Genomic DNA, 17,391 nt, shown 5'->3' with positions numbered 1-17,391 from the left:
TCAGCCACAGTGTGAGGTAAGGCTACCCACATGGGTGAGGTGTTCACATATCTGCGTGAAGAGGACCTGGTGGCAGTATTCAGTCCTAAACTGTGTTTGGTGGTGGTTGGAAAAAATCATTCCTCACAATACATAACAGCGAACACGTTTCGAGATGGCATGTCACTGTTCCAAATCATTTGTGTCCTAAGAAACACGGAGATTGAAAGTGAGAGAGTTTGTCATGGAAGGTGATAGAGAGAGACAGAGAGAGTGACAGAGAGAGAAAGAGAGAGAGAAAGAGAGCAAGAGAGATGAATGAGAAGAGAAAAAGAGGAGACGAGAGAGTAGACAAGAGAGGTATATTTAGAGAGGAATAAAAGAAGGAAGGAATGAAGGAATGAATATGAAAGTGAGCACTCTATGCCCTAGTGTGTGAATCTCCTTCCCCTAGGAAGACATACACTGATGGATGTGATGGATGAGTCCAAGTTTTATGAAGTCATTCAAGCTTTCCTACCCTTTGATATTAACACTCCAATTAGTCTACCTTTTAACATAGGGCTGCCTTTTATGAATTTGTAGGGACATTAATCAGCACACAACACCAAAGAGAAGATTTTGAGTACAGTGTATATATTTTGTGGGTCAAGGAGAAAAAGAAGATCATATGGGAAATGGTAACTGTCTCATATCTACTGCCTACACCCAGTACACGTTAAAGAGGCAAAGTCACTTCTAATTTATTGCCACAGTGAGAACATGAGGGAAGACAAACATGGGAACAGAGAAGGGACATCACTGGTGCAGCTGCGATGTAGGAGAGGAGAGAGAATCTATTAAGTCAAACAGGAAGTGTGTAGGTTTTCCATCCTTCCATTGCTTCTTGTCTGATATTCAGGACTCTGTGAGTCTTGTGAGCCTCTTAGAGTCCAGGCCCGTGTTCCCTGCATCAATGAAGTGCCCTCACTGTGTCCCTCACACACCTAAACACCCGTTTTTCCACTGTAGTCACAGAGCTCAGTTGTGGGAAGATGTGTTGCGTGGATGACTAACTCTCGTGGAGTATCAACTCCTCAGGGATGGGTTGTATTCAAAGTTCCCCCTCTATAGGCATGTCCTATAAAGTGCAGCTCCTACCCTGAATTATGGAAGATACAACTGATGGCAGATCATCTAGCACTTTTGACGGAGTCCCCAGAGAATGCACAACAGAAGGACAGGGTGTAGGAAGGCTTCACCAGGCCAGGATCTGATAACTACATCTGCACTTCAGAGAGGGCTTCTGGGGACAGAGAGCCCCAGTCAGTAGTGAGTTCACATGCATGTTCCCCATGTCATCGAGCCTGAAAACCTGAGGCTTTCATATTTACAAGCCAGCAGCAGGAAACAAGGACACTCAAGTGTGTCATGTTACTATGGATGCCGTCGAGACTCTCCCAGAAAATTCCCAAAGTGTAAAAGAGTCGGAACCGAAATTTTTGGGCAGCTTCTCTGCTGATGTATTTGGCTATTTGAAGGGGTGATGTACCCCGCATATGAGTACACAGGAAGGAGTGCACTGTTTCCTGTTACCTGTCTCCTTTGGGAAGAGGCTGGTGGCTACTCTTTGGAGAGCTCAGCCCTATCTCTCCTTCCAGCTGTACCATAGCCATGGTCGTGATCTGCTAGGAAGGAAGTGCACTTAAGGACATGAGCATACAGCCCGACAGGCACAAAACAAAACCATATACACATTGTAATACAGAGAAACACAATCAAATGTATACCCACATACAAACACATACACGTTTTAAACAGTTGGGCAGAGTGAAGGGGTCATAACTCCTAGGTTAATTTTCTGTAGTTGAAATCTAGGGCTGGAAATATGTCTCAAGTATATGGCATAAAATCCTCATGACCATGAGACCCTGAGTTGTGTCCCCAGTACCACTGAAAAGGGTGCAACTCATTCTGCACAGCTTTGTGTATTTCATTGACCGTCCTTTAACCATTAGTTGTTTATTGATTCGTTTGGGTTTTTTTTTTTAATAAAGACATATTAGTAAGAGTGAAAATAGATTTAAGTTTCTTCTAGTGGTTAGAGTTGGTAAAGAGAAGTCACACAAGTTTTGATGTGAGACATTATGTTACGTGAGGCTTATGGATGAAGATGAGTGGATTGGGTGATGTCTGCAATCACAGGAGTCAGGGGAAGCTACATAAAAGTTTTGGGGAGTGACCATTCTCACTTACCTTTCCACAGGCAACCAGGAATCTGCATCCTGTGTGAAACTGTGTGTCTACAATCTGTCAGGTTGAAATCATGCTGGCAGACACAATGAAGCCACATGAATTCATATTCAGTACTTTTTCCAGTTTGTTTTCAAAAACATGGCTCAGACTGGAGTAGAGTGGGAGGAGTATGGGGATATGTATGTGTAGGTTCTAAGTGGAATATTATTTTGTCTGACCTAGGCATGGTGGGGCACGGCTGAAACCCCAGCTCTTTGGAGTTTGAGGCAGATCGATTGGAAGTAGAGACCTTCGTGGGCTACCAAGAGACAGCAAGAAAACCTTGGGGGACAGAGTTAGACCTTTGGTAAGAAACCCACTACAACAGCATTAAAAGCCCCAGTTATCATAAGTAACTCAGTTATGGAGTCATTTTGTAAAGTAGACAAAGTCCTGAGTTCCATCACAATGTGTAAAACAAGAAATGAAATGGTTTATTGAAACTAAGATAGCATTTCACAGGCCACAAAGAATTCACACTAAGCCTTACATACTTTGCTTTTTGCTTTTCTTTGCTCAGTTGTAGAAGTTATGGTTTGGATTGCACATTATTGTCAAATGTCTTTTCAAGTGTACTCGTGACATTTCTGAAACATGTATCAAAGGTCTTGAAGGATAGGGCTTGGGTTATGGCTAAAGGAAGAGAAATAAATGCTGTGGAACTGACAAAAGTTAACTACAACCCAGCAGGATACTTCAACTTAGAAATTCAGTATAAACTACATAACTGTAAAATAGATAATGCATGTGGTAGGGTGTAAGTGTGGGACAAGTTATGGTAAAGGAGGGGATTCAGGCAAGAGAATGTGGTCCGTGGAATTAAAAAGCATTAGGAACGATAAGAAGGAAACATGCTGCAATTGCACCAAGTTGACTAGGAAGGAGTTGAGCTAGACAAAACCTGGGGTAATGTAAGAGGCAAAATGAAAACATGCATGGAACTGTCAAAATGAATACCCTGTGTCCAAGGAATGTATCCTAATTTAAACATAAACCAACAAACAAATAAATCAATCAATAAGTAAGTAAATAAATGGTTTGGGGGAAAATTGAAATCGTCATATGCGTGCTGAAGATTCCTGTCTAGAATATTTCCGTTGGGAATCTTGTAGTCCTCTTGCCAAGAAAGCAAAAGTTCTCAGTCCAGTAGCCTCAAAAACACGAAAGAGAGCAAATATTCAGGTATTTCTTTGCGTTGGTGTTTTCCCTGTTCAGATTCAGAACTGTTCATTTTGTGCTTTTATTTTTCTATTTTTGTTTTGTCTTACTAAATCCATATGAGTAGAGAAGGGAGGTAGACACCCATGCCTTGAAATGATAGAACTGCCACAACACCACATTACCATTTTCAGCTGAAAGATTAGGAGATTGACGATGTTTCCCTTAGGTGGGATGCATAATGGTGATCATGTGACACTGCTGGGCCTCTTCAAAGTCCCTGGGGAGATGACTTTGCCCACGTGAATTTTCTCCAGTATCCTGGAAGGAAATGCAAATAAGAGTTGCTTTCTTTTCAATGCTATGGTGGAACTCCAGATGTCCAAGAAGAAAGGAAAACGTTCTAACTAATCTACATGTACTGTCTTGTGGGTGTTTTTTCCAGTGATTTTGTGGGGGGTTATTTCTTTTAGAGACAGTCTACCTATGCCATTACAAGTTTCCCTGAAGTCTTTAATGCAATCATCCTAATCCTATCAGATAGAATCTCATAATCTCTGAGATGGAAAGTTTGTGTGACAAGTTTCTTCACAGGTTTACTTGGACCAATGTAAAAGTACTTCCCAACTTGAAGAATTTATGTTCATTAAAAACGGAGATAGAGAAAGAACTAAGTGAAAAGAACCCCTTAACAATGGGTTCAGAAATATCTCAGAAACTCATAAAAGCTTGTCTATATGTGTTTGATGGTTTGGGGTTTGAAGTCAAGGCCTTGAGCTGAATATGCAGAGGCTTGGCCATGTGCCCAGCCTTAGAATTTCTTTCTTTCTCATATCATTCATAGTATTTTTTACTAGTGCCCATTAATTGTACAATATGAGTGGTTTCATTATGATATCTGCATACATGCATATAATGTACTTTGCTTCCTCTGTCTCTCTTTACACAACCCAACTAAATTCTGCTTCAAATTTTGACTGCTTTTTGAAAAATAACTCTTTCTGTGTTTCAATAAGACTTTTTCTTTTGTGTATTCAATAGTCAAAAAGTATTGTACATTTTCTCTTTGATGGTATTGGGGCTTTATATCAAGACCTTTTCATTTTTCTGCAGCTGCTTCACAATATTCCCAGACTTAGATTTCCCATAATTAACACAAACCTATATGAGTATGGCAATGTCACAGTTCCACCAGCTTATTTAATGGTTTATTTCGTCTTTGCATTTTTTCCTTTCTTTATTGTACTATTTTTGTTTACTGTGTGGCATTGGGTTTGCCAACTGTATGGGCTTCCTTTGTAAATTCCATAATTTGCCCCATACTCTTTCCAGTAGAACGAAATGCAACTGATTGGTTTTTCTCATTGTGATCTGGGCGTGAGGTCCGTAAACCATTGTGTCTCCCCTTGATCGTGTTTGTTGATATAGAAATTGGGGAAGGGACAACCTTGAAGTCTCAGGGATAAGGAAAGACCAAGCCCTTTAAAGCAGATGACATTGAGTTCTGGAAGGTGATTGGTGGAACTTGTGTGAACTGATGGGGCGTGGCAAATGGGGATAGAAAAAGGCCATGCGCTCCAAAGGTCAGTCATTGGAGACTTCCTCAGAGGGAAAAAGGACTCCTCAGTTACTGGAAGTTCCAGCTAGAAAAATTGGGGATTCTTGCTCCTGCAGAAATGGAGGTTGCTCAACACCACTGGAGAGGTAAGTCTGAGTCTTATGTGTTTCCAAAACAGATTCTCTACTTTCAATTGTCCTGTTGCTGAAAGTCCTTTTGTGTGTTTTTGACCTTTAGCCCAGGGGGTGCCCTCTTGGGAAGATGCAGATGTTAATAAGCATGAGAGTGTGTTGGCAACAGACAAAGCTCCCAAGGAGAAATTCTGTGTGACTAGGAAGCAACCTTATGTGGTTGGTGCTGGGCTGCAGAACCTGGGGAACACCTGCTACATGAATGCCACACTGCAGTGTCTGACATACACAGCCCCTCTTGCCAACTATATGCTGTCCCAGGAGCACTCCCAGACCTGTTGTCCACTGAACACCTGCATGATTTGTATTTTGCAAGCTCACATGATAAGAGCTCTCCAGCACTCTGGGAAGGTGATCCAGCCTTTGAGGGCCCTGGTGACTGGTTTCCATAAATATAAGCAGGAAGATGCCCATGAGTTTCTGATGTTCGTTTTGGGTGCAATGCAGAATTCATGCCTGCCTGGGCACAAGGATTTGGATCCTCAGGCTGAGAACACCAGCCTAGTCTGTCAGCTCTTTGGAGGATACTGGAGGTCTCAAATCAAGTGCCTCCGGTGCCATGGCATTTCTGATACCTTTGACCCCTATCTGGATATAAGTCTGGATATCAAGGCAGCTCAGAGTGTCCAGGAAGCATTAAAATGTTTAGTAAAGCCTGAAAATCTGGATGGGGAAGAGGCCTATGATTGTGCTACTTGTTTAAGTAGAGTGCCTGCTACCAAGACACTGACTTTGAAAACGGTCCCCAAGGTTCTTATCCTTGTGTTGAAAAGGTTCTGTGATTTCACGGGTGTTAAAATCGGCAGGGTCGTGCAATACCCAGAGTGTATTGATATGCAACCGTATATGTCTCACCAGAACACAGAACCACTTGTGTATGTCCTGTATGCTGTACTGGTCCATGCTGGGTTGAGCTGCCACAGCGGGCACTACTTGTGTTACATAAAAGCTGGCAACGGACACTGGTATGAAATGGATGATGCCAAGGTAACTCCCTGTGGCATTACATCTGTGCTGAATAGGCAAGCTTATGTCCTCTTTTATGTTCAGAAGAGTGAGCTCAATGGACACAGTATTGGTTTCTCTCATTGTGAGGAACAAAGTCTCCTGGAGGTGGCAGACCAGGACATGGGAGCGCAACAAAGAGAGCTTCACAGACCGTCCAACATGCAAGTTGGAGAACCCTGCGGGCACAAGGAAGATTCAGCAACAAAAGAAATCACCTTAGACCAGTGGAAAATCCTCCAACAACAAAACCGGCCAAAGTCTGAATTCAACATCCGGAAAATAGAAGGCACCCTGCCTTCCAATGGAATCATGATTCACCCATCAAAGTACAGGGTGGGCATGAGAAAAAATCACACTGAAAAGGAAATTTACCTGCCTGCCCAGTGTTCCAAGGACACTGGCCACCTTCCTTGTGTGGGTGTGTGCCCCAGAGCTAACAAGAGGAAGAACAAGCAGCGCAAGAAGTCTCTCCTTGTATTCTCATGATTTCACTTCATGAACTGCTCTCCTTCAGGGGAAGAGACAACTGAACAGGGTCAGAGTGCTCCAGAGAGGGCAAGTGGGATTTGTGAGCATGATCTCTGTAAATGAGAAGCATTTATGTAAAGATCATGTGAAAACACATTACCAATTGTTTCAGAAAATAGACCTTTTGTTTTGATGTCTCGGGTTTCTTTTTCAATATCCTGTGCTGTGTAATTTTCTGTAGAGAATAGGCCCTGAGAAACGGCCCATTTTTAGTATATGTCTTTGAATGCTATAAAATTGTCAAAAGATAATGGTCAGTGAGAGCGTTGCATTGGATGAGTTCACTCAACATAAATCGATTAAAGTTTAAGAAGCTGATAGGAGTGCAGCAGATTTACATAAAAGGTATTTGGGTTCAGAAAACTTACTAATTTGTAGGATGTTTTCATTTTTGGTATTGCAGTTTTAAGTTCTTCCTTTTCTTTTTGTCTCACCAAATAAAGATTACAAAAAGATAATCCTTCCTGTGTACTTGCCTAAATACTGAGACCCATGTGCACACCCACTCTGCTTTGCCAACATGAGATGCTGACAGCAACATCTGGATATCCACTGAGCAGTTGCAGGTGAGCTGAGAGAAGTGCCCTGTGGTCAGCATTTGCCAGGGACACACAGGATGCAGTGCTGCCAGCAGTGATCCTGTGTGGACTGCAATCATATGTATGAAGGATCACAGGCACTGACGGGTGTGAGGGAAATGCTCTGGCTTATCCATGCAGTGATGTACACAGGAAATGTGTTTTTGCCAATGAATCTTGGTTTCTGCATTGATGGGCATCTTTTGTCTCATAAGAAGAAGATGAGTGCAAAGAGCAGCTAATGAACAAAAAGAGTTATGACTATATACTCAGTGAGATGTAGAGCACTTTGGAACCAGTGGAACAAGTGTATGGAACTCAGGGAGAGAGGGAACAGAAAAGACAATGATAGACCATCAGCCAAGTTGCGTACCATAACATGGCAAGGTGGAGGAAAGTAGAATGTGTCCTGACAGCTGTTCAAAATAGGGTCGTGGGAGGTACAGGGGGAAGGGATAATAAGGGAAAGGGATGAACAGACAAAAGTAAGGCACTCCCACAGAGGGAATACAGGGAGTTACCACTTTGAACATAAACATGAATATTAATTTTATACAAGGAGGAAAGTAATTGGGTAGCAGGTGTTTTGGGCTGCTTCGCTAGTTGGAGGTGTGAAGGCATCCTAGGAGATTAAGGGGACCATATATGGTACATGGGCTTCATATTTATATATGATGCAGAAGTAAAAAAAAGTCCTTCAATTGCTTCCAGTGTCCTGGGGAGAATCCTGATGAGTAGCTAATATGGGTGCCGTGTAAATTGTGCACAGTATGAAATTAATAGGAATCATTAGTAGGAATCGCCTCCTGGACAATGTATATATCTTACTACAATATTTATAAAAATTATTTCGTTGAATCTCTTTATGTGCATGGATTTGGGGGAATAATGAGTGGAAGGGAGAACAGCTTTGACTCATGCATCTTAGGGGATCAGGACAGATTTACACTAAATTCAGGGATAGAAAACAGAAGTTTCTCTAGGGTGATGTTAGAAGAGATAGTGGGGATACCGCAGAGTTCGTGGGAAGGGGCGCTCCATCCTACTGGGGTCGTTATCACCACAACGTTTTACAACCCATGCAAATACATGGCCAGCAAGAATGTTAAGGGTATTGATCTCCATGTTTCTCTTCTGACCTGCTTTATGGGAAGTGTTACACCCTGTTTTTTGTGCATGAGGAATGAAGAAAAAGGGCAAACCTGACCATCAAAGACAAGAGTTTGCATGTGGATGACAAGTTCATTAACACAGGATGCCAAAGGAGCTCAGCCACAGTGTGAGGTAAGGCTACCCACATGGGTGAGGTGTTCACATATCTGCGTGAAGAGGACCTGGTGGCAGTATTCAGTCCTAAACTGTGTTTGGTGGTGGTTGGAAAAAATCATTCCTCACAATACATAACAGCGAACACGTTCCGAGATGGCATGTCACTGTTCCAAATCATTTGTGTCCTAAGAAACACGGAGATTGAAAGTGAGAGAGTTTGTCATGGAAGGTGATAGAGAGAGACAGAGAGAGTGACAGAGAGAGAAAGAGAGAGAGAAAGAGAGCAAGAGAGATGAATGAGAAGAGAAAAAGAGGAGACGAGAGAGTAGACAAGAGAGGTATATTTAGAGAGGAATAAAAGAAGGAAGGAATGAAGGAATGAATATGAAAGTGAGCACTCTATGCCCTAGTGTGTGAATCTCCTTCCCCTAGGAAGACATACACTGATGGATGTGATGGATGAGTCCAAGTTTTATGAAGTCATTCAAGCTTTCCTACCCTTTGATATTAACACTCCAATTAGTCTACCTTTTAACATAGGGCTGCCTTTTATGAATTTGTAGGGACATTAATCAGCACACAACACCAAAGAGAAGATTTTGAGTACAGTGTATATATTTTGTGGGTCAAGGAGAAAAAGAAGATCATATGGGAAATGGTAACTGTCTCATATCTACTGCCTACACCCAGTACACGTTAAAGAGGCAAAGTCACTTCTAATTTATTGCCACAGTGAGAACATGAGGGAAGACAAACATGGGAACAGAGAAGGGACATCACTGGTGCAGCTGCGATGTAGGAGAGGAGAGAGAATCTATTAAGTCAAACAGGAAGTGTGTAGGTTTTCCATCCTTCCATTGCTTCTTGTCTGATATTCAGGACTCTGTGAGTCTTGTGAGCCTCTTAGAGTCCAGGCCCGTGTTCCCTGCATCAATGAAGTGCCCTCACTGTGTCCCTCACACACCTAAACACCCGTTTTTCCACTGTAGTCACAGAGCTCAGCTGTGGGAAGATGTGTTGCGTGGATGACTAACTCTCGTGGAGTATCAACTCGTCAGGGATGGGTTGTATTCAAAGTTCCCCCTCTATAGGCATTTCCTATAAAGTGCAGCTCCTACCCTGAATTATGGAAGATACAACTGATGACAGATCATCTAGCACTTTTGACGGAGTCCCCAGAGAATGCACAACAGAAGGACAGGGTGTAGGAAGGCTTCACCAGGCCAGGATCTGATAACTACATCTGCACTTCAGAGAGGGCTTCTGGGGACAGAGAGCCCCAGTCAGTAGTGAGTTCACATGCATGTTCCCCATGTCATCGAGCCTGAATCCCTGAGGCTTTCATATTTACAAGCCAGCAGCAGGAAACAAGGACACTCAAGTGTATCAAGTTCCTATGGATGCCGTCAAGACTCTCCCAGAAAATTCCCAAAGTGTAAAAGAGTCGGAACCGAAATTTTTGGGCAGCTTCTCTGCTGATGTATTTGGCTATTTGAAGGGGTGATGTACCCCGCATATGAGTACACAGGAAGGAGTGCACTGTTATCTGTTACCTGTCTCCTTTGGGAAGAGGCTGGTGGCTACTCTTTGGAGAGCTCAGCCCTATCTCTCCTTCCAGCTGTACCATAGCCATGGTCGTGATCTGCTAGGAAGGAAGTGCACTTAAGGACATGAGCATACAGCCCGACAGGCACAAAACAAAACCATATACACATTGTAATACAGAGAAACACAATCAAATGTATACCCACATACAAACACATACACGTTTTAAACAGTTGGGCAGAGTGAAGGGGTCATAACTCCTAGGTTAATTTTCTGTAGTTGAAATCTAGGCCTGGAAATATGTCTCAAGTATATGGCATAAAATCCTCATGACCATGAGACCCTGAGTTGTGTCCCCAGTACCACTGAAAAAGGTGCAACTCATTCTGCACAGCTTTGTGTATTTCATTGACCGTCCTTTAACCATTAGTTGTTTATTGATTCGTTTGGGTTTTTTTTTAATAAAGACATATTAGTAAGAGTGAAAATAGATTTAAGTTTCTTCTAGTGGTTAGAGTTGGTAAAGAGAAGTCACACAAGTTTTGATGTGAGACATTATGTTACGTGAGGTTTATGGATGAAGATGAGTGGATTGGGTGATGTCTGCAATCACAGGAGTCAGGTGAAGCTACATAAAAGTTTTGGGGAGTCACCATTCTCACTTACCTTTCCACAGGCAACCAGGAATCTGCATCCTGTGTGAAACTGTGTGTCTACAATTTGTCAGGTTGAAATCATGCTGGCAGACACAATGAAGCCACATGAATTCATATTCAGTACTTTTTCCAGTTTGTTTTCAAAAACATGGCTCAGACTGGAGTAGAGTGGGAGGAGTATGGGGATATGTATGTGTAGGTTCTAAGTGGAATATTATTTTGTCTGACCTAGGCATGGTGGGGCACGGCTGAAACCCCAGCTCTTTGGAGTTTGAGGCAGATCGATTGGAAGTAGAGACCTTCATGGGCTACCAAGAGACAGCAAGAAAACCTTGGGGGACAGAGTTAGACCTTTGGTAAGAAACCCACTACAACAGCATTAAAAGCCCCAGTTATCATAAGTAACTCAGTTATGGAGTCATTTTGTAAAGTAGACAAACTCCTGAGTTCCATCACAATGTGTAAAACAAGAAATGAAATGGTTTATTGAAACTAAGATAGCATTTCACAGGCCACAAAGAATTCACACTAAGCCTTACATACTTTGCTTTTTGCTTTTCTTTGCTCAGTTGTAGAAGTTATGGTTTGGATTGCACATTATTGTCAAATGTCTTTTCAAGTGTACTCGTGACATTTCTGAAACATGTATCAAAGGTCTTGAAGGATAGGGCTTGGGTTATGGCTAAAGGAAGAGAAATAAATGCTGTGGAACTGACAAAAGTTAACTACAACCCAGCAGGATACTTCAACTTAGAAATTCAGTATAAACTACATAACTGTAAAATAGATAATGCATGTGGTAGGGTGTAAGTGTGGGACAAGGTATGGTAAAGGAGGGGATTCAAGCAAGAGAATGTGGTCCGTGGAATTAAAAAGCATTAGGAACGATAAGAAGGAAACATGCTGCAATTGCCGCAAGTTGACTAGGAAGGAGATGAGCTACACAAAACCTGGGGTAATGTAAGAGGCAAAATGAAAACATGCATGGAACTGTCAAAATGAATACCCTGTGTCCAAGGAATGTATCCTAATTTAAACATAAACCAACAAACAAATAAATCAATCAATAAGTAAGTAAATAAATGGTTTGGGGGGAAATTGAAATCGTCATATGCGTGCTGAAGATTCCTGTCTAGAATATTTCCGTTGGGAATCTTGTAGTCCTCTTGCCAAGAAAGCAAAAGTTCTCAGTCCAGTAGCCTCAAAAACACGAAAGAGAGCAAATATTCAGGTATTTCTTTGCGTTGGTGTTTTCCCTGTACAGATTCAGAACTGTTCATTTTGTGCTTTTTTTTTTCTATTTTTGTTTTGTCTTACTAAATCCATATGAGTAGAGAAGGGAGGTAGACACCCATGCCTTTAAATGATAGAACTGCCACAACACCACATTACCATTTGCAGCTGAAAGATTAGGAGATTGACGATGTTTCCCTTAGGTGGGATGCGTAATGGTGATCATGTGACACTGCTGGGCCTCTTCAAAGTCCCTGGGGAGATGACTTTGCCCACGTGAATTTTCTCCAGTATCCTGGAAGGAAATGCAAATAAGAGTTGCTTTCTTTTCAATGCTATGGTGGAACTCCAGATGTCCAAGAAGAAAGGAAAACGTTCTAACTAATCTACATGTACTGTTTTGTGGGTGTTTTTTCCAGTGATTTTGTGGGGGGTTATTTCTTTTAGAGACAGTCTACCTATGCCATTACAAGTTTCTCTGAAGTCTTTAATGCAATCATCCTAATCCTATCAGATAGAATCTCATAATCTCTGAGATGGAAAGTTTGTGTGACAAGTTTCTTCACAGGTTTACTTGGACCAATTTAAAAGTACTTCCCATCTTGAAGAATTTATGTTCATTAAATACGGAGATAGAGAAACAACTAAGTGAAAAGAACCCCTTAACAATGGGTTCAGAAATATCTCAGAAACTCATAAAAGCTTGTCTATATGTGTTTGATGGTTTGGGGTTTGAAGTCAAGGCCTTGAGCTGAATATGCAGAGGCTTGGCCATGTGCCCAGCCTTAGAATTTCTTTCTTTCTCATATCATTCATAGTATTTTTTACTAGTGCCCATTAATTGTACAATATGAGTGGTTTCATTATGATATCTGCATACATGCATATAATGTACTTTGCTTCCTCTGTCTCTCTTTACACAACCCAACTAAAATCTGCTTCAAATTTTGACTGCTTTTTGAAAAATAACTCTTTCTGTGTTTCAATAAGACTTTTTCTTTTGTGTATTCAATAGTCAAAAAGTATTGTACATTTTCTCTTTGATGGTATTGGGGCTTTATATCAAGACCTTTTCATTTTTCTGCAGCTGCTTCACAATATTCCCAGACTTAGATTTCCCATAATTAACACAAACCTATATGAGTATGGCAATGTCACAGTTCCACCAGCTTATTTAATGGTTTATTTCGTCTTTGCATTTTTTCCTTTCTTTATTGTACTATTTTTGTTTACTGTGTGGCATTGGGTTTGCCAACTGTATGGGCTTCCTTTGTAAATTCCATAATTTGCCCCATACTCTTTCCAGTAGAAGGAAATGCAACTGATTGGTTTTTCTCATTGTGATCTGGGCGTGAGGTCCGTAAACCATTGTGTCTCCCCTTGATCGTGTTTGTTGATATAGAAATTGGGGAAGGGACAACCTTGAAGTCTCAGGGATAAGGAAAGACCAAGCCCTTTAAAGCAGATGACATTGAGTTCTGGAAGGTGATTGGTGGAACTTGTGTGAACTGATGGGGCGTGGCAAATGGGGATAGAAAAAGGCCAAGCGCTCCAAAGGTCAGTCATTGGAGACTTCCTCAGAGGGAAAAAGGACTCCTCAGTTACTGGAAGTTCCAGCTAGAAAAATTGGGGATTCTTGCTCCTGCAGAAATGGAGGCTGCTCAACACCACTGGAGAGGTAAGTCTGAGTCTTATGTGTTTCCAAAACAGATTCTCTACTTTCAATTGTCCTGTTGCTAAAAGTCCTTTTGTGTGTTTTTGACCTTTAGCCCAGGTGGTGCCCTCTTGGGAAGATGCAGATGTTAATAAGCATGAGAGTGTGTTGGCAACAGACAAAGCTCCCAAGGAGAAATTCTGTGTGACTAGGAAGCAACCTTATGTGGTTGGTGCTGGGCTGCAGAACCTGGGGAACACCTGCTACATGAATGCCACACTGCAGTGTCTGACATACACAGCCCCTCTTGCCAACTATATGCTGTCCCAGGAGCACTCCCAGACCTGTTGTCCACTGAACACCTGCATGATTTGTATTTTGCAAGCTCACGTGATAAGAGCTCTCCAGCACTCTGGGAAGGTGATCCAGCCTTTGAGGGCCCTGGTGACTGGTTTCCATAAATATAAGCAGGAAGATGCCCATGAGTTTCTGATGTTCGTTTTGGGTGCAATGCAGAATTCATGCCTGCCTGGGCACAAGGATTTGGATCCTCAGGCTGAGAACACCAGCCTAGTCTGTCAGCTCTTTGGAGGATACTGGAGGTCTCAAATCAAGTGCCTCCGGTGCCATGGCATTTCTGATACCTTTGACCCCTATCTGGATATAAGTCTGGATATCAAGGCAGCTCAGAGTGTCCAGGAAGCATTAAAATGTTTAGTAAAGCCTGAAAATCTGGATGGGGAAGAGGCCTATGATTGTGCTACTTGTTTAAGTAGAGTGCCTGCTACCAAGACACTGACTTTGAAAACGGTCCCCAAGGTTCTTATCCTTGTGTTGAAAAGGTTCTGTGATTTCACGGGTGTTAAAATCGGCAGGGTCGTGCAATACCCAGAGTGTATTGATATGCAACCGTATATGTCTCACCAGAACACAGAACCACTTGTGTATGTCCTGTATGCTGTACTGGTCCATGCTGGGTTGAGCTGCCACAGCGGGCACTACTTGTGTTACATAAAAGCTGGCAACGGACACTGGTATGAAATGGATGATGCCAAGGTAACTCCCTGTGGCATTACATCTGTGCTGAATAGGCAAGCTTATGTCCTCTTTTATGTTCAGAAGAGTGAGCTCAATGGACACAGTATTGGTTTCTCTCATTGTGAGGAACAAAGTCTCCTGGAGGTGGCAGACCAGGACATGGGAGCGCAACAAAGAGAGCTTCACAGACCGTCCAACATGTAAGTTGAAGAACCCTGCGGGCACAAGGAAGATTCAGCAACAAAAGAAATCACCTTAGACCAGTGGAAAATCCTCCAACAACAAAACCGGCCAAAGTCTGAATTCAACATCCGGAAAATAGAAGGCACCCTGCCTTCCAATGGAATCATGATTCACCCATCAAAGTACAGGGTGGGCATGAGAAAAAATCACACTGAAAAGGAAATTTACCTGCCTGCCCAGTGTTCCAAGGACACTGGCCACCTTCCTTGTGTGGGTGTGTGCCCCAGAGCTAACAAGAGGAAGAACAAGCAGCGCAAGAAGTCTCTCCTTGTATTCTCATGATTTCACTTCATGAACTGCTCTCCTTCAGGGGAAGAGACAACTGAACAGGGTCAGAGTGCTCCAGAGAGGGCAAGTGGGATTTGTGAGCATGATCTCTGTAAATGAGAAGCATTTATGTAAAGATCATGTGAAAACACATTACCAATTGTTTCAGAAAATAGACCTTTTGTTTTGATGTCTCGGGTTTCTTTTTCAATATCCTGTGCTGTGTAATTTTCTGTAGAGAATAGGCCCTGAGAAACGGCCCATTTTTAGTATATGTCTTTGAATGCTATAAAATTGTCAAAAGATAATGGTCAGTGAGAGCGTTGCATTGGATGAGTTCACTCAACATAAATCGATTAAAGTTTAAGAAGCTGATAGGAGTGCAGCAGATTTACATAAAAGGTATTTGGGTTCAGAAAACTTACTAATTTGTAGGATGTTTTCATTTTTTGTATTGCAGTTTTAAGTTCTTCCTTTTCTTTTTGTCTCACCAAATAAAGATTACAAAAAGATAATCCTTCCTGTGTACTTGCCTAAATACTGAGACCCATGTGCACACCCACTCTGCTTTGCCAACATGAGATGCTGACAGCAACATCTGGATATCCACTGAGCAGTTGCAGGTGAGCTGAGAGAAGTGCCCTGTGGTCAGCATTTGCCAGGGACACACAGGATGCAGTGCTGCCTGCAGTGATCCTGTGTGGACTGCAATCATATGTATGAAGGATCACAGGCACTGACGGGTGTGAGGGAAATGCTCTGGCTTATCCATGCAGTGATGTACACAGGAAATGTGTTTTTGCCAATGAATCTTGGTTTCTGCATTGATGGGCATCTTTTGTCTCATAAGAAGAAGATGAGTGCAAAGAGCAGCTAATGAACAAAAAGAGTTATGACTATATACTCAGTGAGATGTAGAGCACTTTGGAACCAGTGGAACAAGTGTATGGAACTCAGGGAGAGAGGGAACAGAAAAGACAATGATAGACCATCAGCCAAGTTGCGTACCATAACATGGCAAGGTGGAGGAAAGTAGAATGTGTCCTGACAGCTGTTCAAAAGAGGGTCGTGGGAGGTACAGGGGGAAGGGATAATAAGGGAAAGGGATGAACAGACAAAAGTAAGGCACTCCCACAGAGGGAATACAGGGAGTTACCACTTTGAACATAAACATGAATATTAATTTTATACAAGGAGGAAAGTAATTGGGTAGCAGGTGTTTTGGGCTGCTTCGCTAGTTGGAGGTGTGAAGGCATCCTAGGAGATTAAGGGGACCATATATGGTACATGGGCTTCATATTTATATATGATGCAGAAGTAAAAAAAAGTCCTTCAATTGCTTCCAGTGTCCTGGGGAGAATCCTGATGAGTAGCTAATATGGGTGCCGTGTAAATTGTGCACAGTATGAAATTAATAGGAATCATTAGTAGGAATCGCCTCCTGGACAATGTATATATCTTACTACAATATTTATAAAAATTATTTCGTTGAATCTCTTTATGTGCATGGATTTGGGGGAATAATGAGTGGAAGGGAGAACAGCTTTGACGCATGCATCTTAGGGGATCAGGACAGATTTACACTAAATTCAGGGATAGAAAACAGAAGTTTCTCTAGGGTGATGTTAGAAGAGATAGTGGGGATACCGCAGAGTTGGTGGGAAGGGGCGCTCCATCCTACTGGGTTCGTTATCACCACAACCATTCACAACCCATGCAAATACATGGCCAGCAAGAATGTTAAGGGTATTGATCTCCATGTTTCTCTTCTGACCTGCTTTATGGGAAGTGTTACACCCTGTTTTTTGTGCATGAGGAATGAAGAAAAAGGGCAAACCTGACCATCAAAGACAAGAGTTTGCATGTGGATGACAAGTTCATTAACACAGGATGCCAAAGGAGCTCAGCCACAGTGTGAGGTAAGGCTACCCACATGGGTGAGGTGTTCACATATCTGCGTGAAGAGGACCTGGTGGCAGTATTCAGTCCTAAACTGTGTTTGGTGGTGGTTGGAAAAAATCATTCCTCACAATACATAACAGCGAACACGTTCCGAGATGGCATGTCACTGTTCCAAATCATTTGTGTCCTAAGAAACACGGAGATTGAAAGTGAGAGAGTTTGTCATGGAAGGTGATAGAGAGAGACAGAGAGTGACAGAGAGAGAAAGAGAGAGAGAAAGAGAGCAAGAGAGATGAATGAGAAGAGAAAA

General features: G+C 42.2%; 1 protein-coding gene and 1 pseudogene across 1 annotated transcript; both read left to right on the top strand.

Moving 5' to 3' along the window:
• The first annotated feature begins 30 nt into the window (after nt 1-30).
• LOC141411384 (ubiquitin carboxyl-terminal hydrolase 17-like protein 6) lies at nt 31-8,511 on the top strand. Its single transcript, XM_074042873.1, has 3 exons — nt 31-208; nt 5,207-6,586; nt 8,456-8,511. The coding sequence occupies exons 1-3, from the start codon at nt 31-33 to the stop codon at nt 8,509-8,511; spliced, it is 1,614 nt and encodes a 537-aa protein (XP_073898974.1).
• A 61-nt stretch (nt 8,512-8,572) lies between these two features.
• On the top strand, nt 8,573-17,051 carry LOC141411383 (ubiquitin carboxyl-terminal hydrolase 17-like protein 6; annotated as a pseudogene).
• Nucleotides 17,052-17,391: the final 340 nt, after the last annotated feature.

The sequence above is a fragment of the Castor canadensis genome, chromosome 10, assembly GCF_047511655.1.
Source record: "Castor canadensis chromosome 10, mCasCan1.hap1v2, whole genome shotgun sequence".
In the NCBI taxonomy this organism is placed as follows: domain Eukaryota; kingdom Metazoa; phylum Chordata; class Mammalia; order Rodentia; family Castoridae; genus Castor; species Castor canadensis.
Note: the sequence above shows the minus strand (reverse complement) of the source record. Positions and strands in the feature narration are given on the sequence as shown.

Coding starts and splice junctions, on each gene's coding strand:
- LOC141411384 (XM_074042873.1), top strand. CDS start 31: ATGGGTGAGGTGTTCACATATCTGCGTGAAGAGGACCTGGTGGCAGTA. Junction 209..5,206: donor AAGAAACACGGAGATTGAAA/GTGAGAGAGTTT, acceptor TTTGACCTTTAG/CCCAGGGGGTGCCCTCTTGG. Junction 6,587..8,455: donor TGGCCACCTTCCTTGTGTGG/GTGTGTGCCCCA, acceptor TTTGTGCATGAG/GAATGAAGAAAAAGGGCAAA.